General features: G+C 44.1%; 1 protein-coding gene across 1 annotated transcript in view; it reads right to left on the bottom strand.

Annotated features, from left to right (window-relative positions):
* The window catches only part of LOC129330308 (adenylate cyclase type 10-like), a 93274-nt gene extending 78627 nt beyond the window's left edge, over positions 1–14647 (bottom strand). The window contains exons 1-8 of the mRNA XM_054980342.1: positions 14491–14647; positions 11910–12014; positions 9957–9995; positions 7576–7719; positions 6439–6644; positions 3914–4013; positions 1781–1869; positions 276–467 (exon numbers count right to left, since the gene is read on the bottom strand). Coding sequence (XP_054836317.1) covers positions 276–467; positions 1781–1869; positions 3914–4013; positions 6439–6644; positions 7576–7719; positions 9957–9995; positions 11910–12014; positions 14491–14647 — 1032 coding nt within the window. The remainder of the gene's footprint in view (positions 1–275; positions 468–1780; positions 1870–3913; positions 4014–6438; positions 6645–7575; positions 7720–9956; positions 9996–11909; positions 12015–14490) is intronic.
* Between the last annotated feature and the right edge of the window lie 10392 nt (positions 14648–25039).

Raw genomic sequence — 25039 nt, 5'->3', positions numbered from 1 at the left:
TTTGTTTTGAATTTTGACATAGTTGTGCTCTTTAATGATAAAAAGGTGTCCACCCCTATGCTAAACGAGGCTGCCCAAAATGTACCCTTTGGGGAAATGAATTCTGCTTTTTGCAGGAATGACATCATATCAGTACAGAACTCCAGATTGGTTTCAAGTTTCCTGCAGCAAGTGGTGGGTGGTAGGATTGGAACTGGTGAAACATCCCTTTGGAACAGCCACAAAAATTTCTGCTGTCCTCAAGAGTCAAATCAACCCATAATTAGAAGGCTCACTTTGTCAAATGTGAAGATCTTGTTGATCTTGCCTCTGAAGGGGTGTAACATTTCTGTGATGTAAATGTTGGCATCCTGAACAGCCTTGGACAAGTGGAGAGTATTGGCACTTTCATCAAACTGAAAGTTGACAAAGACAATGGTAACTGGACGAAGCTCCGATAAGTACTCCAGTGGCTGGTCATCATCAATCTGCAAAACAGGGTAATCTCTGTTCACATTCTATGATCTTCGGGACAAGGAATTTTCTACATTCCTCCACCACCATCTTTAACATCTATGTTAAAATACTGCTGATTTCACAAGAGGTATAAAATTAAAAGCTGCATTACCTGCTTCTGGACTGCAAAAAAAAAGCTGGCAAACAAGGATGCAGGGAGTTTCACCAGGCAAACTTGACTGAATGCAAAGTGAGCTGCTGACGGGATAGCCTCTATGTTTTCTACCAAAATTTGTCTCAAGCAGCATATGGAGACGTGTTGAGCCTGCACTGTAGTCACTTGTGCTTACAGGATAAGGGCAAAGTTGCCTTTTAGCAAATAAGTAACAAAGCAGAGTGCTTCCACTCTTGCACAGTTCACAAACTAAGTCTTCTCACTAACTGGAGAAGAGATACATATCCTCAAAGACCAGGGGTCATTTCGTAGAAAAAGAGCTGCAGGAACTCATTAGCACAACTCATTTGCATATGCCACGCCCCTTGCCATCACCGGAAGTGTGTCATCAGCATAACTGGTGTGCAGGTGCCACACCCCCTGACATCACCTATCCTGGCTGTTTTGAACCCAATCCTGGCCATTAAGGGGCGAAATTGGGCCCAAAATGGCAAAAAGGGGCTGAAAATGACTGAAAATGGGCCCAAAATGGTCAGGATTGGGTGGCTGCTGAGCAGGAGAGTGATCCACCACCCGCCAGAGGCCAAATCCTGGCCATTTCAGGACCAATCCTGGCTGTTTTAGGCCTGATCCTGGCCATTTTGGGCCCAAATTGGGCTGTTTCAGCCCCAATCCAAGCCGAAACAGGCCCAAAATGGCCGAAAATCAATTGGGCGGAGCCACCTGACATGACCTTTTTGGAGAACTACTGGAACTGCATTCCTGCGTGTTCCCCCACAAAATGAGCCCTGTCAAAGACCATGGTTGAGTCATTCAAGTGATCTACTTATGAAGCACAGATTCACTCACAGTTTATCCTTTCTTTGTACATGCCCAGTCAGATGTATCCCTCAAATGTCTTCACAGAGGATACATTGCCCCCTTTTTTTCCTGACTGCATCCAGCAGCATCTCTTATGAAGGGATCACAAGAACTGATCAGATGATTTAGTCATGTCTGTTCACGGGCAGTCACTAAGAGCTAAGCTACAAGCGACGAATGACACTTGCCTGGCAAGTGAACAGACTCACATGTATTCCTCCCTGTTCACTTGCCATTCACTTGCGCTCCACTTCAAGTGGAGTTACATCAATCAGAAAATAATTAGTATTCAAACTGTCATTGAAGTACCTTCTTCAAGACATTCCTCGTTACAAATTTTCGCAGTCTTTTCTCAAGTTCTTCATTTGGGGCCAGTATTGAGGCTTTTCTCAGGATTTCTGGGAAGGAAAGTAGGAAATTTTCAATATGAAACTTAAGGGCAGCATAGATAAAGTAGACCAGGACTGACGTTCTTTTCAGATTTAACGCAATAACCTTGTTGCCTGTGACTTGTAAGGTAAGTGTCTTGTTGCTTAGCACAGCCAGCCAATGAAACTGAAACTTTTACATCAAGAATTGAACACAACACTCATTACAAGACATGCCAGATTTTCTGCAAAAAATAAAATACAAAAAATAATCCTGTTCTCTGTGCCTGCCAGGAGCCATCACCGTGTCTGGCCCTATGCAGCAATGGAGCACGGGGCCTATGAAGGAGCATGGAGTGATGCAGTCATCATTACGTTGGTTGCTGCACTGAGCCCAACCAATGGGAAACAAACGAGCTCCGCCTCTTCCTTGCAGGCATTTTGCTGCAACCTGGCAAAGGAGGAGGCATTCCTCCAACAGTGACTACGTGTCCCGGTAGAAGAGCGACTGCAGAAAGTTCAAGCATTAGAGGGGGGCAGAATAGGCATGTAAAAATACAAAGGAGCCAATGATCAGTGGCGATTAGGAGAAACCAGGGGTCAGCCTTAATGGCTAAGGAGAGGCATGAGGAACATCAATTTGTGTTTAAAGCTGTAAGTGGAACTGAAGGTGCAGATCTTCTGCGCTCAAAAAGTTCTTGGTTCACTCAATCAGCCTATGAGTGTACTGGCTCAGAGTGTTTAGTGAGAGCTTGGAGCAGCCCCAGTTCCTGTGTGGCAACTGAGCATTTTGTACTGGGATATCAAGGAGAACTGCAGCCTTACTGGAGAGCCCAGCCAATGGGTGTGTGGGGTGGGGTCCTTCCCTGGAGGGGAGGAGGTCACTGAATACTAAAGGAATAGATGTTGCCTTCTCTTTAAGGGATCGGGGAGCACTGTAGCAAACTACCACCATCCCGCCTCTTAAGGACATAAGAAGAGCTCTGCTGGACCAGAGCAGGGGTCCATCTAGTCCAGCATCCTGTCTGACACAGTGGCCAACCAATTTCTCTGGAGGGCCAACAACAGGGCATGGAGGCTGAAGCTTTCCCTTGATGTTGCCTCCTGGCATTAGCCGTCAGAGGTTCACTGCCTCTGAATGTGGAGCTCCCCTTTAGTCACCATGGCTAATAGCCACTGATAGATCTTTCCTCCATGAAGCTGTCTAATCCCCTTTTAAAGCTGTTGATGACTGTGGCCATCACTACATGCTCTGGCAGCGAATTCCACCTTTTAATCACTCATCATTAACTAAAGAACTATTTCTTTTTGTCCCTCCTGAATCCACTGCCTATCAGCTTCACTGGATGCCCTTGAGTTCCAGTATTTTTGGGAAAGGGGAAGAGGTCTCTGTCCACACTCACTACACTGTTCACAATTTTATAAACATCTATCATGTCCCCCCCCCGCCACCCTTAGCTGTCTGTTTTCTAAACTGCAAAGTCCCAGACTCTTCCGCCTTTCTTCATAAGTCCAAACCCCTAATCGTTTTCATTGCCGTCTTCTGTATCTTTTCCAGCTTTCTAAGGTCATTTTTGAGATACGGTGACCAGAACTGCATATAGTATTCCAATGAGGGCACGTCATAGATCTGTGCAGGGGCATTATAATATTGGCCATTTTATTTTCAATTCTCTTCCTACTAATGCCCAGCATAGAGCCTGTCTTTCTCACTGCTGCAGCACACTGGGCTGATGCTTTCATTGAGCTATCCACTATGACCTCAAAGTTAGAATATGACCTCCGTTAGAACATACTTAAAGATGGGATTTTTTGTTTCACCCTACACTTACCTACACTGAACTTCATTTGCCACATTGTTGCCCACCCACCAAATGTGCAGTGATCCTCCTGGAGCTGGTTACAGTAAGCCTGGGTTTAACCATCCTGAATAATTTTGTATCACCTGCAAACTTGGCCACTACACGGCTCACCCCTAGTTCCAGATTATTTATGAACCAATCAAATAACATTGTAACCGAAGAACATAGAAAGCACTGCCTGCCAGAATTATTGACACAGTGGTAGGACTTACCCTGATTGTCACAGATGTGATTGTCAGCCAGATGATGTGTGCATCTCTCAAAGAACTTCTCTTCATCGAACTCTAGAGGCATGTGCTTAATGTATTTAACCTGAAGATGAAGAGATTTAGTGCCATTCAGCAATGTTCATTCCCATCCCCTTTTTTTAGGCCCATCCCTTCCTAGAACAAATCATGACACACCAAGCATATCATACACATTGTATTCAGTTTTTCTTTCTTCTCCTGTGTCCCTGAACTCTGGTCTATTCAAGATAGATGGGACCTCCAACCACCACAGTTACTTGGTGCGAAAATACTGTCTTTGGGATTCTGACCTGTAGCAAAAGAACTTCTGAATAATGGACATCCATTCTTTGAGTGTGTGGGGGTGGGGGACTTTTGCAGAGTGGTAAGCTGCAGTACTGCAGCCCAAGCTCTGCTCACGACCTCAGTTCAATCCTGGTGGAAGCCGGGTTCAGGTAGCCAGCTCAAGGTTGACTCAGCCTTCCATCCTTCTGAGGTCAGTAAAATGAGTACCCAGTTTCCTGGGGGTAAAGTGTAGATGACTGGGGAAGGCAATGGCAAACCACCCCATAAAAAGTCTGCCAAGAAAACGCCGTGATGCGACGTCCCTCCATGGGTCAGTAATGACTCAGTGCTTGCACAGGGGACTACCTTTACCTTTAAGAGAGCCAGTTTGGTGTAGTGGTTAAGAGCGCAGGGCTCTAATCTGGAGAGCCGGGTTTGACTCCCCACTCCTCCACTTGAAGCCAGCTGGGTGACCTTGGGCTAGTCATGGCTCTCTGGAGCTCTCTCAGCCCCACCCACCTCACAGGGGATAATAATGGGGGGATAATAATGACATACTTTGTAAGCTGCTCTGAGTGGACATTAAGTTGTCCTGAAGGGCGGTATATAAATCAAATGTTGTTGTTATTCTTATTTACCTTTACCTTTACCCTTGAAATTATGTGCTCAAGGCAGTTGCAATGATTTTCCTCCAGCTGTCTGTGCTATAGAGCTATTGTTGATTTGCTTTAGGAAATCACTAAGGGTCGTTCTAAACATTATTTCCTTTGTGGGTTTCCCACAGAGGTTCCGCTCATACATATAGCAGCTCTGCGGAATGGCTTGAATGAAAAAAGGAGAGCCAAAATGGGCTTGGAAAGCTGTCACCAGGGGAGGGAGAGCTCTGGCCTTTCTCCCAAATGTTTTTCCCTATGCAAAAACAGTGCAGAGGAGGGAGTTTTTCTGTTTCTGCTGCCACATGTGCACACAATACCTACATGTGCAGGGTTGCTTCAGCACCTGCCAGTTCAGCTGACATCCTGTTTTGAACATGAAGCTGATTTCTTGACCGATCGTGTGTTGGCCCATATGGGGCTGTATTGTGGGATGTTTGGCAATACTCCCAACAATGCAATTGACTTTTCATGCATGCGTGTTCCTGCTCAGCTTGATTGAATTCTGTCCTCCCCCTTGTCAATCACTGTGGCTCTGCTTAGCAGGCAATTGTTTAAATAGACAGTTAAATCAGTCTCAAATAATATAAATCAGTCATAAATTAAGTGCTGTGCATAAAAAAAAAACCTGATGAGTTGAATGTATGCACTTGCATTATGGTGACTGCTGTGCAGTTTAAAAAATTTCATCGAGTCGTGGAAGAAGTGAATAGAAGGATCTCTCATCACACGGCGGTGACAATTTATTAAATACTAACAACTGCAGCTGAGTGATGGGATGTATTTTCAAACTTCAGACCAAGGCACAGAGCAACAACCTAACAGAGAACATAAGGAGGCTACTATAATTCTGTCTAACTCAGGTAACCTCTCTCTATGAAATATAATAGGCTGTGAAATGAATTGTCAGTTTCAGAAACTTCCCCTTTTCGTTCACTTTGCTCCCGTTAGCCTGGTGTTTCTGCCTGGCTCCTCCTGAACTTCTCCTCCTAGGGATTTTGGCCCATTGACCCATAATGTGTTCTACGGTCAAGAAGGCAAAAGACTGGACAGTTGCTCTGTTACCACTGAGATCGTTTGTTTTGCAATATGCTATCCAAATCTGAAAATGCCCTTACCCATTCCCTCTGTCAGCATCAGCAGATTGACATAACTTCTTCCTGGCCCATATCAACATCTAAGCAAGCCAGTCATGTCACAATATCAACAACCACTCCATAAAATGCAACCACTACAACCACCCCCAGAAATGTCTGCTTTGCACCTACACTGATACCATTTAGATGCCAACTGAAAACTCTTATTTCTTGATTTGAATGCTTTTTCCTTAAAACGCTTCTAAGAAGTTAAGGAGGAACTACCTTATTTTTTCAGCTCTTGGTTTTTTTTTAATTATTGCTACAGTGCTGTACCAATTTGTGATGTTTTGAATGTTTTTTTTTTATTTTGCAGGCTGCTTTCAACTCAGCCACTTTCTTGTCCCAGACTATCACACTCTTTTAAATGTGTGATCCAAAACAGCATCACAGTAGAGAGCGCTTCTAGCAACAGCCCACACCACCATGTGCTCACCTTAACAGCTCGTTCATCTGGTATCTTTTGAACCTCAGTGATTTTCCGGTGACAGAGCTCCCAGCCATTTGGCGACAGAATAATTTCACCAGCTTTTGCTAGGCTCTGGGCCAATCGCACTTCATCCACTGCCCGGCCAATTACCAGAAAATATTGGTGCCTGTTATCTCCAACAACAACTTTTGAGATGTGGCCTGCAGATACTCCTGGCAAGATAGGAAACATAGTCCCTGTGGAAACTGATCACCTTGTATAAGGATCTTTTAGGAAGAACCCGCTTAGATCTAGCAAGGTTGCTGTAACATGTGCCTTCAAACCGCATTCTGGGCTCTTAAGTTCCTATGGGCTTGAGTAGATTGACCCTTTCTATTTTCTCCCCCTCCTCCCTTTAACTGATATTCAATTACCCGCAGTGTTCCATCCTCCTAGAAACTGTTCAGTCCTCCACAGGCCATTTTAGGGTGAGAACCATCCCCTTTTCTTAATTTACAAAGCAATATTTTTCTGTACACTTGGAAAATCCCCCAAGTGCACAAAAACGGTGGATAGAACCAGTTGGCTGCTATATTGATAGACCTCTCAAAACTCATTTGCTATTAGACGGAATGAGAGGCTCAGTTCATACATCCCATAAACGCATGACTTATTTTAACTATGCTTCATTTGAGAAAACATAATTCACTTCAATAAATGCTAGTTTCGTTGCCTCTTCTCTGTAGCCAGGGAGGGCATCCCTAGGGAACAAGCTAGGATTAAACTATGATGTCAGAATTCAAACATCACACAAAACCATAGTTAGGACTAACTGTGGTTAATAATCCCCTTCAGATCCTGGTTTGGTGGACTCCCGACTATCTGTAGTTAATTGACTGGCCTGCTTTCCAGGCAAACACAGTATACATAGTTTCATGTGATATCTGAATGAAGCCATCATCTAATCATTATGAGATACCTGGATAACAAGAGGAGTGATAAAGCCAGAAAGGCTGAAAACAAAGACCCCTGAATGTTTCTGCCTGACTACCGTCCATCTTTATCTGTGCTTCTGTTTCTCTTAGCATGTGCTGAGGGTTACATTCAGCCTTATAACCTTAGGCTGATCAGGCTATCTAAACTCCACCCTACAGGAGATAGTACCTATCTTCACTCGCAGCTCCAGCCCCACTTCTGTATCGCAGACTCCATAATCATGCTGGATTCTCAAGCTACATTTCAGGACCAGCGTGATGATGTCGTTGATATGCCTACGGTTGACTTTCCAGAGCGCCAACAAAGCATCCCCTGCAGAGAACAGAGGAAAGGACTGGACTCATTCATTTCTTTACAGGTGCCCTTTCTAAAACACTGTTCAGCTGTCATTCCTAAAGCTATGTGCAAAAGTACCAGACAAAATAACTTCATAGGGGGAGGAGGCATTCCCTGAGAAAACAACTGTCTTGACCATCTAGGACTGTTACAAGTTAAAACCAGCAACCTGCATTAAGTCTTGCAAACATTCTGACACATGGGGTAGTTTTCCAGAATGAGTATCATCGATATGCCAGTTACCACCCATTACAAATCAGGCAGCAGCACTGTGCAGCAACTCAAGTATGTCTACCATCTCCAGGAGCAGCCTCACATACAGGACATTACAGTATCACTGTGGAACATTACATAGGAAATAGTCACCACGTGGCAGCAGCCCAGGATGATGAAATGGTTGCAATGATTTTCCTATGAGGAAAGGCTAAAGAATTTGAGCCTTGTCCATTTAAGGAAAAAAGAACGGGATGGGCAAAATACAGTGGAAGCTAATAAAACTGTGCTTGGTGTAGAGAAAGTAGATAGGCAGATCAGGAGTCCTAAATGGTCCTGGAAAGGGGGCCTGCCCCTCAGCCCACCACAGTCCCCCACCCCCAACATAAGGAGGAAGCAACAGCCAGCTGGAAGAAGGAAAGTGCCATGGTGTCCTCCTTGCCTGCTCAGCCCACCCCACTCCACCACAAGACATCCAGGAAAGACAGCACGTTTTCCATATGAGATTCGGCCAGGCTGTGTAGGACTGTCCTGAGACATGCGTGACTTGGCCGGAACAGACAGTGCCCTCCTAGTCCTTGGGCTGGAGGTGCTGCCTAAACAGGGTATGTCATCTTCCACCCGCCTCCCCAATGACAATCTAACAGCAGAGAAAAGCTCAGATTTCTGGTTGAATTGGTTTCTGTTTTCTGATTTAATTTATTTTTAAGATGTTACCAGACTCAAATCTTCCTGGTTTAGTTGCATCATTCACTTTCAGAGCAAATTCCTGGGTTGAATAGCCACATCCTAGCCAGAAGGCTGACTCACTGTCTCAACCATGCTCCCTGGAATGGGTCATTCCCAAGGCTATGCCCATCTGTTACACCCAAATATTTATTTAAATAGCCTGCATCTGGACTATTTTAATGACTTTTAAAGATTATTATTGATTATATGGTTTTGATTGATTCACTGTGTTTTATGAAGTTTGTTAGCCGCCCTGAGCCCATTTATGGGGAGGGTGGGATATAAATCAAATCAATCAATCAATCAATCAAGACCTCTAGCTTCTGCCTCCAGCCCCTGCAACCTTCCCGTACAATTAAGCCCTGAGGACACTAGATTGCCAATATCCCAGGTGATGCAGTCTGCCCTATTTCCAGCCAAGGTTGCTGCCTCTCCAGGGCCACAAGGGTTTGGTTCTCCCAAACTGCAACCACTCCAGGCACTGCTGGCTGACATCCTTCCAGGTTTCCTGCCTTTGCCAACTAGCTAATTCTCTCCCTGCTTCCTCTTGGTCATGCCCTGCCTCTCTTAGCTTACTTTTTAGTAGGCTTTTGTTCCCAAGGAGGCTTTTATACCAGAGGAGGACTTCACTGCGGAGAAGGCTCGTGCTGTCAGCCGCTCCTTGTGCCTGCCCCACAGTTGCCTTCTGGGCCCAGCCCTGCCTTTCTCTCCTCTTTACCACTGAGCTGCTATCTCTTGTAGGGCTCCCCCTGGGCTCCCCCTGGTTCAGGTACCCTGTGGTGTAACAGGAACTCTAAACATCCCTAAGGAGATGCAAAAAGAGTTTTCTTAATTACTTTGGTCCTTGCCAGGGGAAATGAAACTATTTAAGGGTAATAAATAACTTAATCCTAATTCACACTTAACGTGAATCAATCACTTTGGACTAAAGGGCCAGCTTCTAGCATTCATACAATTTTAATTCATGAGTCAGATGAAATTTACTAGATTCCATTTTCAAACTTAGCCAGGATATTCCTCTTTCCAACTGCCTAATCATTTATTATTCACAATTTACATTTATTTAAAGAATTTACATCCTCAACCGCCAGGCAAAGAGTGCTGCTATTTTTAAATGTTTTAATGTTTTAATATGGAACGTTTTAAAATGATTTTAAGGTTGTTATATCTGCCCTGAGCCCGCTTGTGGGGAGGGCGGAATACAAATATGATATAAATAAAATAAAAAATAAATAATATCCTCCCAATCATCTTTTCTCTACAATCGGTACCTGCAAAGTTCAGTATGTCACCTCCAAAAACCATCACCTCTGTTGATGAGAGAGAGAGAAACATTATAGAAAAAAAACTTGCACCGAATTACTGGAGAAACTTATGATTACATTTGAATAGCCCATTTAAGCGTCAACAGTGCTTTGAATCCTCAAGTCAGTCAGCTGCATAATAATCTTCTGAGCTCAGATATGATTCCCATCTTAAATTTAAGGACAGGAAATCTCATGAGATAGTACATTTATCCCTCAGTGAATCTCTAGTTGAACTAGGATTCAAAACCTTCTCTAAAATCATTCATCTGACTGGGACTCACTTGGACTAATGTTTTCAGTGCCAGAATCTAGTTATGGAGCTTCTACAGTGATAACAACCACACACAAAAAAGAACACAACTTTGAAAACAAGGGAATGGCTCTTAGGACACTTCTGAGCTTCAGGGTGTCTAACTTGTTGAAGGTTAAAAACAAAAGTCATATAATCTCTTTAAGACAACCCAAACAACATAAAACACTGTGTAAACTTCACATATGCAAGAGATTCTCTGAACCAGAATTATTTGACCAGTGACTGTTCTGCAGCAGGTGAATGTCTGAGTAAACTAGGGAAGATGGAAATATCTATAGCACAGGCTTAAACTTGGTTAATAGTTATTTCCTCTATTCAAATAGATCAAGATGGGTAGCCATGTTAATCTGTCTGTAACAGTGAAAAAGAGCAAGAGCAGTAGCACCTAGAAGACTAACAAAATTTGTGGCAGGGTATGAGCTTTCGTGAACCACAGCTCACTTCTTCAGATACCAGGTGCTTATAGGTGCTACTGGACTCTTGCTCCCTCTATCCAGAGAGATTTGTGGGTGGCAATGAATTCTCAATGCTCTTAAAAATGAAGACAAAAATCTCTACCATTCCCAGGATTCTTTTGAAGATGACATGGTACTTTAACTGGTGAAAACGAAAGGAAGTGTGGGGTACAGCTGTGTTTGTCTAGTGCAGTCCTAAACAAACCTACATCCTTCTAAGTTAAACTGAAGTCAGTGTGTTTAGAATTTTTTTAAACTTCATTTGTATCCCATCTTTCTCCCCAATATGGACTCAAAGTGGCTTACATCATCCTTCTCTCCTCCTTTCCTCCCACTAACAACCCTGGGAGGTAGGTTAGGCTACCTATATTGCTCTTTGAGCACTTAGAATGTAATGGCCCAGTGTTACCCAGTAAGCTTCCATGGCAGAGCAAGGATTCAAACCTGGCTCTCCCAGATCCTAGACCATCACTCTAGCCACCAAACCAAACTGGCTCTCAATGGTGTAACTATGTTTAAGATTGCACCAATAGTCATCTTCTCATGGGCTTGAAGACTGATAGCAATTCTTTAGATTATATTGCCTTTTACTGTCCAGACTTGGTAGAAAAAAACAAGAGTCCAGTATCACCTATAAGACTAACAAAACTTGTAGTAGGGTATGAGCTTTCGTGAGCCACAGCTCATTTCTTCATCTGGCCTTGGAAATCCTTCAATCAGCAGCAATTTTCAACAGGATCCAAGCCCCATTGTGGTGCAGTGGCAACTGGACAGATGTCCCAGATTCAAATCCTCACTAAGCCAAAAAAACTCAGTGAATAACTTGCGCCAGTCACTTTCTCGACCTAATTGACCTCTGACCTCACAGGGGTTTTAAAGGATAAAATGGAGCAGAGAAGGAGGATAAGCATATAATACATGCAACCACTTTCCAGACAGCACTAAGAATACCTTGCTAACTGGGATAATTTTTCAAACAACAATATGTTGCTCTTTGAGCACTTAGAAAAAAAATGTGATATCTGCAATCATAACTGAATTATAGCCACACATTTTTGCATTGTAAGCCCCTCCCCTCTGAAAAGTTGTTTGAAAGAGAGGGAGGATGTTTATCTTGTGATAGACTGCATGCACTGCTGCCGTACTCACCCTCCACAATGTCACCCACATATCGATTAAGGGTTTGGGTCAGCTGGTCAGCTCCATTCTCCAAATTGGTGTTTGTGCTGTATTTTTCTGTTAGTGCTGTGAAACCTTTAATAGGCATAAGCATATGTCATCAATAACAGGAAATGTGAATTCTGAAGTCAGAAAAAGGAGAAGGGTGGCTGGCCCTTTTGACCAAAACGTCTAATGAACCTTGGGCAGTATCCTACCTGCTTTTCCTCTTTTTCATCACCCAAAAGGCTGTGCTGGGGTTCTTAATCATGTATTAGTTGTTACAACTTCTATGCTGTTTATATTCTTATTATGTTTTACTTTGTAAACCACCTCAGACAGGCTCTATAGACAGGCAAATAGCAATTATTCTGTATCAGTACTGAAGGGTATATAAGGCCCTCCAATGCTACTGGTCTTTACACATGTCTCCCCCTAATGGAAAATGTGTCTGGGGTTATTCCATGTAACAAATAAACCCATTTTCCTCTGTAATCACTGTGTTTAATGTCTTGAAATATATATGGGTTAATGGTAGTAGGGGACTTATAAATTGGAAGCTATAAAAAACTATTAAAAAATCTTCCCTAACAGTTATCACTAGAGGTGGGCACGAACCGAAATATGAACCAAAATTCACCATGAACTGGGCCGGTTCATGGTTTACGAACCGGTGGTTCGTGGGAGCTCATTTCTCATGAACCGTGATGAATTTTAGCCTGGTTCATTTGGTTTGTATTTTGGTTCATCACTGCAGACAGCCTGGCACTGATCAATCAGTTTCCTAGGCATTGGGGGGATGGGCTCTATGCAGACCTTCGGCAGACCTGGAAGTGACATTTTCATTAACCAAATGAATCATTTCGCAAACTGGGGCAAATTCATGAAAGTTCGTGGTTCGTGAAACACGACGAACCACACGATTTGGAATTTTCCTGGTTTGTGCCTATCTCTAGTTATTATCACTACTGTACTTAAATTCCTTAAAGGGGCAGAAACAAAAGGGTAAAAATGGCTGATGAAGTGGTAAACGCACACACCACATTGGCCATTTTCACACTAGTAACCTGTTGCAAAACATTGCACAAAATACGTGGAAGATATCGTCTTCTCATGAGAGTTTTGTGCGATGTCATGCAAAACTCTCACAAGAAGATGCTATCTTCCCTGGTTTTTGTGCAACGTTTCGCAATGTTACGGAAGCAGGTTACTAGTGTGAAAACGGCCATTGTGTGGCTGCCTTGAGTGCTCAGACTGTGCTTTCTGAAGTCATCTAGAATTCCTGGCAGTGGCATTAGTAAATAGACAACATCTCTAAATTTATAAATTAAATTGTAAATGTCAGCTATATCATACGTAATGCAACTAGTTTAAAAACAAGTCTGGAATCCACTTTAGGGCTGCCAACTCTGACTGGAGAAATTCCTGGAGATTTGTGGGTGATGCCTGGGGAGAAATCTCTAAAGCTGCCCTTTCCATTAGGGAAACTGATCCCTGTAGTACAGAGAAGATATAATTCCAGGAGAGCTCCAGCCCCCACCTGGATATTGGTAACCTTTGGGACCAATACTTGCTGCAAGTAAGACACTTACTGTCACCAGAATTAGATCTGCAATTTAATTTACTGAAATTTTCAAAGTATCAGCTCACTTTCATACAACTTAAGAAAAGAGTGTTTTCTCATCTGTGTTGCTTCATGTAATAGTAAGTTGGCTGGCCCCAGTGTAGATTATGAAAGACACAAAGCCAAACTCCCATAGACAAAGTAGGGGTATTTAACTATTGGGGGGAATTCTCAGGTATGCAGAAAAATATGACTTTGTAAATTAAACAAAAGCACAAAACCAGTAAAAGGAAGAAGAGAAACCAGCCCACTGAAGCTAGTGAAATCTTAGAACATCCTGAATAGGGAAGTTTTGAAGTGTGTGTTGGGATTTCCTCCTGAGATTGCCAAAAGTTCTGGACAAAAGTGTCCTGTTCCTTTAACAGCAGCTTTATCTGTGGAAATGGGCAGCCGAAACTTTTCATGGCATGGTGGTAAATAATGTCACCTGGTAAATAGCATCTCATTAAGCCTCTATTAAAGGAAGAGGACATTTGTTTTCTCCTGAAGTTGGCATCCCTGTTTCCAACTGGTCCTCCATTCCACAATTCTTTGGGCATCCAGCATCATGTCTAATAGCAAATTGGCTATGAATGGATGACAAAAGTTGCAAAACTGAGCTTCCCAGAATCAGGGCAGTAGTATCTACATACTGGGGAAATTCTAAGGTTGCCAACTCCCATGAGAAACAAATCTCTTTAGGATTGTATTGTAAGATTTAAGACCTAGAAATACAACTATTAACACAAGAGTTTGTTTTGCTGTAGATAGTATCTCACATAGATCTTTATACACATTGTGAAATCAGATAAAACAATCCTTATGGAAGTCTGGGTCTCTATGCAAGCTCTTTAATGTCTTTTACCTGTAAGTACAGAGATCTCAGTTTTCTTCATCCATTTATTTTACTTAGATGCTGTTAAAATCCATACACAAACACATCTCAGCATCAATTTGCCCTTTGCCTACCTGAAATGTCTATGAAGAGAAGAACTCCATCAAAAGTTTCAATGAAGGGCACTTCCTGTGAAAAATCACCATACACAATGAGGTCAGGGACATGGGCAGCTACTTTACCAAGGATAGAGTTCTCATTCTTAGTGGCCTGTGGACCTGATGGAGGCATCGTGGCACCTTCCCAGTACAGCTAAAGCATTAGATCTTCTGTGGTGATACCTGAGTGAGGGTCCTACCCATGTTTGGATAGTATCAGTGTTGCCTAGCTTCTGTCACAATGGACTGACAGAGGCTTCACCTCCACTCAGACAACTGTTGCTAAGCTAGATATGCTCATTTTACTTATAATGTCTGATCCACTCAACCCTGGGGCAATTTATAATCCCAGATATGGCATCCAAACTGCTGATTTCTGTTTCTCCGTAAATTATTTTGCTCAAGAAAGCAGATGCCAACCAGCATCCAACTGGCATCTCTTCCATCTTGTCATTACTTTCAGGTGGGTAGCCGTGTTCGTCTGTAGTAGAAGAGCAAGATTTTGGTCCAATAGCACCTTCAAGACCAACCAATTTTCTAAGGTGTGAGCTTTCAAGAGTCAAAGCTCCCTTCACCATTAGTCATCTTCAACTTATTCACAGCCATTTGACTGCAGCTGTCAGGCACTGGCCCAGGGCACAAGTAGCTGCTTCTGGTGGTTTAAACAACAAAATACAGAGCAGGGAGTCATCATCAGGATGTTCGTAACATCTAACTTCAAAATTACAGCTGATCTCCCCTAAAGGCTTCACTTAATGAAATTCTCAAGCCCCTACCTCAGTTCCAGCTCCTGCAGCGGCAGTCATTAACCAGGCCTCCACTACTTACTTCTGCAGCATGCTGCATAAATTATTCCTATAATTCTGGAGTCATTGTGAACCAAATGTGCAAAGGCGTAAGCACAACAATCAGCTAATTTTATATCGTCTTCAGCTCAGACTACAAAATATACCAAGACCTCTGTTCTACTGCACTGAAATGAGACAACTAGGTCTGCGTGCTCATGATGAGCATTATCTTTTGCTTCTTGTTACCTACACCCTCCCTCCTCCCACCCAAAAGCCAATCCCAGAACCTGCAACAATAATCTTCCCCTTTGTTCTCACTATGCTTGCGAGAGGTGGAATCCAGAATGAAAAACACACCTCAGTGCATGGTTCACTCAGTACAGAGTTGCCTAGGGGACAGGTTATCAACCGAGATATGGGAGGGTTGGCACAGGACAATAGTGATGGGCAGTGGATTATTCCTTTCACTGATTATATTTTTCTTTGCACGTTGTTACAAAAATAACACAGGTGCTTCATCCTCTTTTTGGCTGGCTAACCTCTTAATGCCAGAAAGGAGGAATTAGTTCACTACTCATTGTCGGTATTTCTAAAGCAAAAAAGACCAGCTAGGCCTAAACATTTCTTCTCCAGCGGGACCTCCAGACAAAACAGACAAGATTTCTCTGTATGGTTTCCAATTTACTATCTGAGTTAGCCTCCCCCACCCCTCTCCTTATTCCCTGGTTGGACATCAGGAATGTACACAGCTGACATTGTGCCAGATAGAAAGGAAACTTTAAAGCAGTTAGTATGTTACCTTCAACGTGAGTGGAAAGTACATTTGACCACTGTATACAATAGACTCTGGGGGACTAACTATATTTGAAGCTTTTCCCAGGTCTGGTCAACTGACATGGTCTGAAAACTCCGTGCTTTTGAGACACATGAGGACCTTGTTTGGACTGCGGGGGGGAGCCTTTGTCTCTATGCCATTCTGAATTGAAAATGGCCCAGGGGAGCTGCTATTTACCCCACTGAAGAAACTTAAAACATACTGGTGGGCTGCGTGCAAAGTTCTCTCCACAGGGCAAATAGCAGCTCACCAGAGCCATTTCAGTTTGGAAGAACAGAGGGGGGGAAGCCTAAGTTCCCTCTCCTCCCCATAGTGAAAAACATGGAATTCCTAGATTATGTCTATTGACCAAACTCAAGGACCAACCTGGGGAAAATATATCCTGTAGTTAGTGTTGGAATAAATCACTGTAGCCTAATTTGAATAGAAAGAGTGAAGAGTACTTGCGGAAGGAAAGGGGGCTTGATACTTCGTATAGCAGGGCTCCCCAACCCCCGGGCTGCAGACCGGTACCAGTCCGTGGCCTGTTAGCAACTGGGCTGCACAGGAGGTGAGTGGTGGGTGAGCGCAGAGCCAGCTCCAGGGAGCAGGCGAGGTAGGGACCGTCTACTTGCAGGAAAATAAGCTCAGGGCTCCCACTGATTCTGCACTGTGGTGAGTTGTATAATTATTTCATTATATCTTATAATGTAATAATAGAAATGTAGTGCACAGTTGTATCATCTCGAAACCATCCCCCCCCCTGAAAAATTGTCTTCCATGACACTGGTCCCTAGTGCCAAAAAGGTTCGGAACCACTGTTGTATAGTGTCTGTTTATCTGTTGCTATTGAACGGGCCCCTCCCTGCTGTGAATGAACATTCCTTTTGTGGCAGTTAAAACAGGTCTATTACTGTAACTGTCTATCTTATGTACAAGTTATGAACAAGTTTTCTCTCATAGTTTGCTGTTTGTTTTACTGTATATAGTTATTAAATGAAGTTCAATATTATCTGAACAGATATGTCAACAGAATATTACTTCTCACTAGATTCAACTATTGACTCTGATATAGACAGACAGACAGACAGACAGATAGATATAAAAGAAGGTGGAGTATCCTGCACCTGGTGAATGAAGGGATATTGCCCCATAATGAGGACCGATTGGGATATTTATGTATATCTCCCTCACGGTTATGACCCTGGGCAGCTGGGACTCTTTATGGGCGGTGGGGGTGGCAAGACTCTGAAAGGAAAGAATATCTGACTCAGCTAGGTGTGTGGGGAAAAGAGGAAAGGTAGGTGGCTAAAAAGAGATCCTAACTTAGGCAGATCTAAAGTAAATGAAGTCATATAGATCTGGACACCAGACTGCCCTCCTCTGTCAGGCACATACCCGTAGAATGACATAATGGAAAGATCCAGTGGCACCTTAGAGACCACCAAGATTTTCAGGATAGGACCTTTCCAGAGTCAAAGCTCTCTTCTTCAGATACAGGAAGGGAGCTCTCTGACTCTCAAAAACTTATATACTTAAAATCTTGTTGGTCTCTAAGGCGGTGTAATAGTGAGGGTCACTTAACTGTCACCTTCCCCATCATCTGAGGGGTTTGATAGGGGTGACTTTTAGCAGCATCTTTATTTAGTTTATATTTGTCTGATTTGCCAGGTTTTTTTAATTGATCCTTCTCTGTACCCACTCAAATTATTGGACATTTCAGTACCTCTCTTACTATATGCAGATGACTTAGTCTTACTTTCTCGAACCCAGATCAGCCTTTTTTGGACCTTTAAAGGTTCCATACTTACCATCTGCATGAGGAACTATCTATCAATTTTACTAAAACTATTATGTTTGCGTCTCACTCTTCGACTAAAGGAGAGACATGGATAGTTAAGATCTCACAGGTTTCCCCTTTAGGTATCTGGGTGTTTTATTTCAGTCTACCTTGTCCTAGAGATTCATTCATTTCATTTATTTATTCCATTTATAGCCCTCTCTTCCTGCAAGCAGGCTCAGGGCATGTTACAACAATATCAAATACAAATACAATTTATATTAAAACAATAAAACCAAGTAAATACCAACAGACACAGTGTACAGAGGTGTACACTGTAAATTCCAATAAGGCTGTTGTGGAGCTGCAAAATGCAACTAGCAGGATAAAACCATATCCAGGTGGGCATGGCAGAACATGGGCAGTCAGGAGGGATGACTCACCAATGCCTCAGCTATAAGCCTGGCAGAACAGCTCCGTTTTACAGGCCTTTCAGAACTGTAACAGATCCCACAGGGCCCAGATCTGCATTGGAAGAGTGTTCCACCAGCCAGTGCCAGAGCCAAAAAAGCTCTGGCCCTGGTCGAGGCTAGATGAACATCCCTCAGGTCAGGGAACACCAGCAACTGCTTATCTGTGAAACGCAGACTTCTCCTAGGGACATATAAAGAGAGGTGGTCCCGTAGGTATGTTGGTCCCAGTCAGTTAAGGGCTTTACATGTCAGAACCAGAACCTTGAACTGGATTCAGAACTCACCTGGGAGCCAGTGCAGCTGACCCAGCACCAGATAGATATGTGCCCAAATGGTGTCTCCATGAGGACATGTGCCACTGAATTCTGGACCAGTAGTAATTTCTGGATCAGGCCCAAGGGTAGCCCTGCATAGAGTGAGTTATAGTAGTCCAGTCTGGAGGTGACTGTTGCATGGATCACTGTGGCTAGGTCCTCAGAGGAGAGATAGGAAGCAAGCTCTGACCTGCCAAAGATGAAAAAATGCAGATCTGGGAACTGCCGCTACCTGGCCCTTCACTGTAAGAGTGGCATCCAAGATCATGCCCAGACTCCTCACCGTCGGTGTGGATGTAGGCCTTAATTGCGCTCTGTCAAGTGTCGGGAGTCAGATCCCCATACCCACCATCACATGACCCAGATGCAGGATCTCCATCTTCAGAGGATTTAATTTCAAGCTCTGTCTCAGCATTTCATCATAGCATCCAAGCCCTTGGCCAAGGTGTCCAGCACAACAGGCAGCCAGCCATCCTTCAACAGATATAACTGGGTGCCATCTGCCTACTGGAGACAACCCAGCCCAAAACTCCAGACCATCTGGACAAAGAGGCACATACAGATGTTAAACAACACCAGGGACAATTTGGCAAGCAATACTGGACACAGGCAGGTAAAATATATTATTTGAGTTTATTAAAGAAAGAATACAGGAACTTATGCAAAGCAGGAATCTCTCTGGAAAGGCATTTAGGCAAGGCATGAAAACAAATAAAGACTTGCTTTTCTAAATAACATCTGACTAAAATACTGCAGGCTAACTGTCTAAACATTCTCTGACTTGGTTCCAAGGCTGGTTGATCTTACCAAAGGGCCAATTCCAGACGGCCCTCCCCATTGTGAAACGTCGTGCAGAAAACATGAAATATTGTGTTTTCTCACGCGAGTTTTGCGCGACGTCGCGTTTTCTGCACGACGACGCACGATGTTTCGCAATGGGGAGGGCCGTCTGGAATCTGCCAAGGTTTAGCAACCAGTGCATCCATACCAGCTAACTCTAGGCATCCTGGTGGAGTGGCATGGAGCTGAGAAGCTCTTTCTCACATTGCAGATGGTTGGCAAAGGCTGAAAGGTGAAGGTTGGCTGTCCTGCCTAGAGACAATGAGGCTTCTTGAGATCTAGGGGGGCCTTGGTCCACCAGCTCGAACCAATCAGGGCTCAGTTACTTAATTAGCATTACAGCATGTGAAAGTATAGGGAGTGCACCAGACTCTGGCCTTCTCAAGGACACTTTCTCAGAGGAATGAAGCAAAACCCAGGTGCATCCAATTAACAAGGCTAGGGACTTTCCAATAAACAGGCCTAGTGAAAAGTTTCCAGGAAGAGACGCCTGAACCAAAGTTTCAAACTAAGCATTCTATATAAGCTGGTCAAAGTCCTGATCCTTATAGGAAGACAATTGCCCCCTGAAGGATGCTGCACACCAAAGAATGGTGTGACAACATCTGCTCCTCAAGCACTACTCTCTCTCTCTGATCATGGAGAAAGGAGAACAGCCACTTCAAGGCCATCCCATATATCCTGAGGTCGGCAAGGCAGTGGGTCAAAAGATCATAATCGACTGTGTCGAATGCCACTAACAATAACAGCAGTGCCAGCCCGCCCTGATCCAGGTGCTGGCAAAGATCATCTGTGAGGGTGACCAACGTTGTCTTCATCCCATGGCCATGGCGGAAGCCGGATTGAAATGGGTCCTGAGTACAGGAATCCTCCAGGAATACCTGGAGCTGTTCAGCCACCATCCTTACAATCACCTTACCCAGAAATGAAAGGTTCGCTACTGGGCAGTAACTGGCTGGATCAGTGGTATCCAAAAATAGTTTCTTCAATAGTTTCTTCTTTCAAAGAAACTAGAAAAAGTCCCAGAACTCAGGGACAAATTAATGATGTCAGTCAGGGGGGCTCGTATTTCGGCATTGCCAGTTTTCACCAGCCATGATGGGTACAGGTCCAAGGGGCAAGTAGTGGGCTTTAGAGCATGCTGGATCCTGTCCGCCTCATCCTGGGAGAGTTGCCTGAATCAATCCAATATCAACTCTGAAGACAGCCACAGGGTCTCCAGTTCACATACTGTATCAATTGTGGCTGGCAGGTCCCGGCAGAATGATAAGATTTTGTCCACAAAATAGCTACCAAACGCCTCACAGTTAATGGCTGAATTAACAGTTTTTGGGGGGCCCTGCGAAAGGTACATCACAGATCCAATTGTCCTAAACAGTTGAGCCGGGCACGAGCTTGTAAACACAATGGAAGCCACATAGAACTTGCTCTTCGTGGCTTTCACTGCCACCTCATAGGCTTTCATAAATGTCCTATAAGATATTCTTGTCACAGAGTCATCATTACACTTGCTCCAGGTGTCTCAACTCTCACTTCATCCTTCGCAGCTCTCAGTATACCAAGGGGGTACTCTGCCGTGGGAGCAGAGAGGCTGATGGGCACTTTGTCAATGGCTTCAGAGAGATGAGCATACCAGTCTCCTACCAGCTCATCTAACAAGTCACCAGGGGGCATCAATTCCCACCAAGCACTCCAGAAACCAATTGTATCCATCAAGCTCCATGGGCGAGCATAAATCATCTCACTGCCCAAACAAGGGGTGGAGGGATAACCGGACAAGCCCTCAGGACAAAGTGACAGGTCCATGGCACTGCTTCAATTGTGTCCCGGTTCACATCTATCCCCATTCCAAATATCAAATCTAGTGTGTCACCCACCTGACGCATGGGAGCTGATACCAGGGCCAGATTGACGGGGGGGCAGGGGGGTAGTCTGGGGAAAGGCGAACGGCACGGGTGGCCTCCCAGCCACCCGCGCTGCCTTTTGCCTTTCCCCAGGACAAGGGGGCGTGGCAAGCCGGCCACCCCTTGTCCTGGGGAAAGGCAAAAAGCAGCGCGAGTGGCTCGGAGGCTGCCCACACCGTTCACCTTTCCCCAGGACAAGGGGCGCGTGGCCTGCAAGGAGGCAGGATCATCAACATGGTCACTGAAGTCCCCCAGAACTAGCAATCAGGGGGTATTCCAAAGCCCAGCTAGCCCCTGCTTCCAGCAGGGTAGCTGCTGGTGTGTTGGGCAGTTGGTTCACTAGAAAGATAGCCAAACTCTCTTCAGCATCCCAAGCCAGGCCCACACAGTCAATGTGGGGAGCTGCCTGATGAAGACAGACTGCCCTGCATGAGCCAGTTTGGTGTTGTGGTTAAGAACGGAAGGACTCTAATCTAGAGAACCAGGTTTGATTCCCCACTCCTCCACTTGAAGCCAGCTGGGTGACCTTGGGTCAGTCACAACTTCTCAAAGCTCTCTCAGCCCCACCCACCTCACAGGGCGATTGTTGTGAGGATAATAATAACACACTTTGTAAACTGCTCTGAGTGTGGCATTATTAGGTTGTCCAGAAGGGTGGTATATAAATCAAATGTTGTTGTTATTAAAGCCTCTAAGAAATAACTAGTTTTAATCTATTGTACTAAAAGCTCCTTTCCTCTTTGTTCTAAACAGCATGAAATCCAGTCCTCAGTACACATCTTGTACTTTCAGTTTTTATTGGTCTATCAAGGTCAGCATGGTCTATGCTGACTGATAATTTTTCTCTGTGGTGTCAGGCAAACATCTTTCACATCATCTGTTCCCTTTTGACTTGAGGTGCTGGGGATTAACCCTGGAACTTCTGCATGCAAAGCAAATGCTCCGTCACTGAGCAATAGTTACTCCCTAAATATGTAGATTGCTTATTTCCACTGTTACACACATTAGTCAGTCCAGATAATACCAATAATCTTGCTGACTCTGTTTGCACAATTACATATCAGCATGTTAAGCATTTTAAAGAAGGGTGGAAGGGATTTTAATAAACCTTCAGTGGCCTGACCACACCCTTTCTCAGGCTTCCACAAAAACACTTTAAGAGTAGGTTTTTCATCTTGATGTGTTTATCCAGAGAGAGCCCTGGATGGCCAACAACTTGGGGAAACCCACAGCAGAGGCAACACCAGCATAAGCAACCATGATTCTAGGGGGAAAGACTGCATTTCCTGGGGCCAGGAAGTAGTAGCAGGAAGGGAACCACACCTCATGGATGCTTGAATCCCTAGCAAAAACAGCAGGAAGAAAGTAGTGTAAAGCCCCCTCTCCTTGAAGGCTGGGGCTTGACCCTCTCCTCCCTCTGCACCCCATCCAGCAGAAGAAGGACAAGAAGGGTAGGGTTGCCACCCCTCTATTGCTTTACAGTCCTGCCCAGAAGTTCACCCCTCAGAGCAAACCTCTGGGGGTAGAAGAGAAAAAAGGGAGGGAAAACAAGTGTATCTTGACATCTTAAAGGCTCATTTCCCCTCCATGTTCATTTTAAGACAAAGACATTTGTTTTCTTTTGCAAAAGAAAAACTCAGGTGCTGTTTTTTTCAAGTAGAAGGGTGTTGGGACAGTTTCCCTCACAGAAAGAAGTTGACCCTAACTCTTTCACAAAGCCACATCTAAAGTGTCCATCATGCAGCTTTCAAAGGCATAATAGCCCAGTAGGAAGTAAGTTAGCACCTCCATTCATTTGACTTACTTTTCTAAACATTTATCAGTTATATTTTCAATAAAAGTTTGGTTTATACTCTCCTCCATTAGTATTTATTAACTTCATTAATATACTACATTTCAACCCACTGGGGACCCTAAGTTACTTACATTATTCTGCACTCCTCTATTTTATCCTCACAATAGCCCTATGAGGCAGATTAGGCTGGGACGCATGACTGGCCTAAGGTCATCCAGGGAGCTTCCATGACAGAGGAGGATTTGAATCTGGGCGTCCCAGATGCTAGTCTGACACTCTAACCCAGTAGTTGCTCCATAGCTCATGAGAACCACATTCACAATTAACCATATGGCTACTCTATGCCTTGTCCACCATCCCAAATGCATACATATAATAACAACCACCACCACCAGAGTGTCCCACTATGTTTGAATCTTACCCAGTTCTTGTGTACCTGGAATGAAAAGAATGGTGTCGCAAACCCTTTGCTTTCTCTAGCTGGTACTGTCCTTCTCCTACTCTGAGGTAAAAAACATTCTCTCAAAGCATGTGCAGCTGTTTACTGGGCTGGGAAGCCTTCAGTAGCATGGTTGTGTTGGCAGAGCTTTAACTTTCTTTATTGTCCAACCCTATGGAACATTACATTGTGATTTTACCCAGCCAAGTTTAAGTAGAGAGAACAAGGGTTTACATTTCCCTTAGAAATGAAATGGCACATGAGCCTTATTGAAGTTTATAAATTAACAGAATTTACAGATAGGATGGATGGGCAGAAGTGTAGGCAGATACTTAAAAGCTGGAGTAAGTAAGAGGCATCGATTATTTCACTAGTGTGAGGCACAAAACGTTTGGTGTGATTTATTTTCTTAGGTTGCTGACTTAAATGAGAGAGATTGGTGTTATCAGACTTGAACACTTTAAAATAAAGTTCTTTCTTTGTCTGACATCCCTTCACAGGCTAGGTGCTCCAATTTATGCACACACATAGCACACCTTCCCTTTTACTCCAGATCTGAAGATATTCCACTGCCTGAGTTAAAACCCTCTCCAGATACTGGGCAGAAGTTATATCAATGCTATAACCCTTTTCCTTTGGCCAAAGAGGAGACTCCTTTCTACCCGCTTCCTTGGCCCACTACAAGTTCCCAGATCTCTTGTGTCTCAGTAAGATTTAGTGCTGCCTGCCCCACTTTAGTACAAGGACTAAAAGTGCTTCAGGAACTTGTTTTACTGTAAGGGTATACTTTTCCCTTTCTTCCTCACACAGAGAAGTCTCTGGCTGACCCTCTCTGGTCAGATGCCAGATTCCAACTCCTCTAACTCTTCAATTAACTCCAGCTCTCAACCCTCTCCTGTTAGCACCGTCAGCTTATCATTCTAACACCAAATGCCATTCTCTTTCAAGCTAGTCACAGACGGGGCTGTTTCAAGCCTTTACCTGCCTCTAGCTGGATACAGCATTTATAGCAATCCTGACATTTCCATGCCCAATCCATCGCAAAGGGCTTCCCTCTCAGCCTTCTCATTCTATCCTCAGCATGACACACAGCTGCTTGGGATAAAGAGCAAGGGTGCCAAGAAACCCAGAAGGCTGCCAGCTGAACATGAAAAAGGGAGAGTAAAATCACCTCAATACAACCAGCTTGCTCTTTTCTCAGGTGGCTAAAAGCAGGGTTTGTTGGAGATTATAGACCTTTTACTTCCTGGCATGAAGCCCACAGCTCAGGAAAGCTAATAGCTTACCTGTCTTACAGGCTCTCCTGCGGCGGCTGTTTCAAGATGTGAACCTACCAGACAACAATCCGCCCTACTTTCCAGAAACACAGGGAGGATAT

Source organism: Eublepharis macularius, chromosome 5 (genome assembly GCF_028583425.1).
Source record: "Eublepharis macularius isolate TG4126 chromosome 5, MPM_Emac_v1.0, whole genome shotgun sequence".
Taxonomy (NCBI): domain Eukaryota; kingdom Metazoa; phylum Chordata; class Lepidosauria; order Squamata; family Eublepharidae; genus Eublepharis; species Eublepharis macularius.
This window is presented reverse-complemented; position numbering and strand designations above follow the sequence as displayed.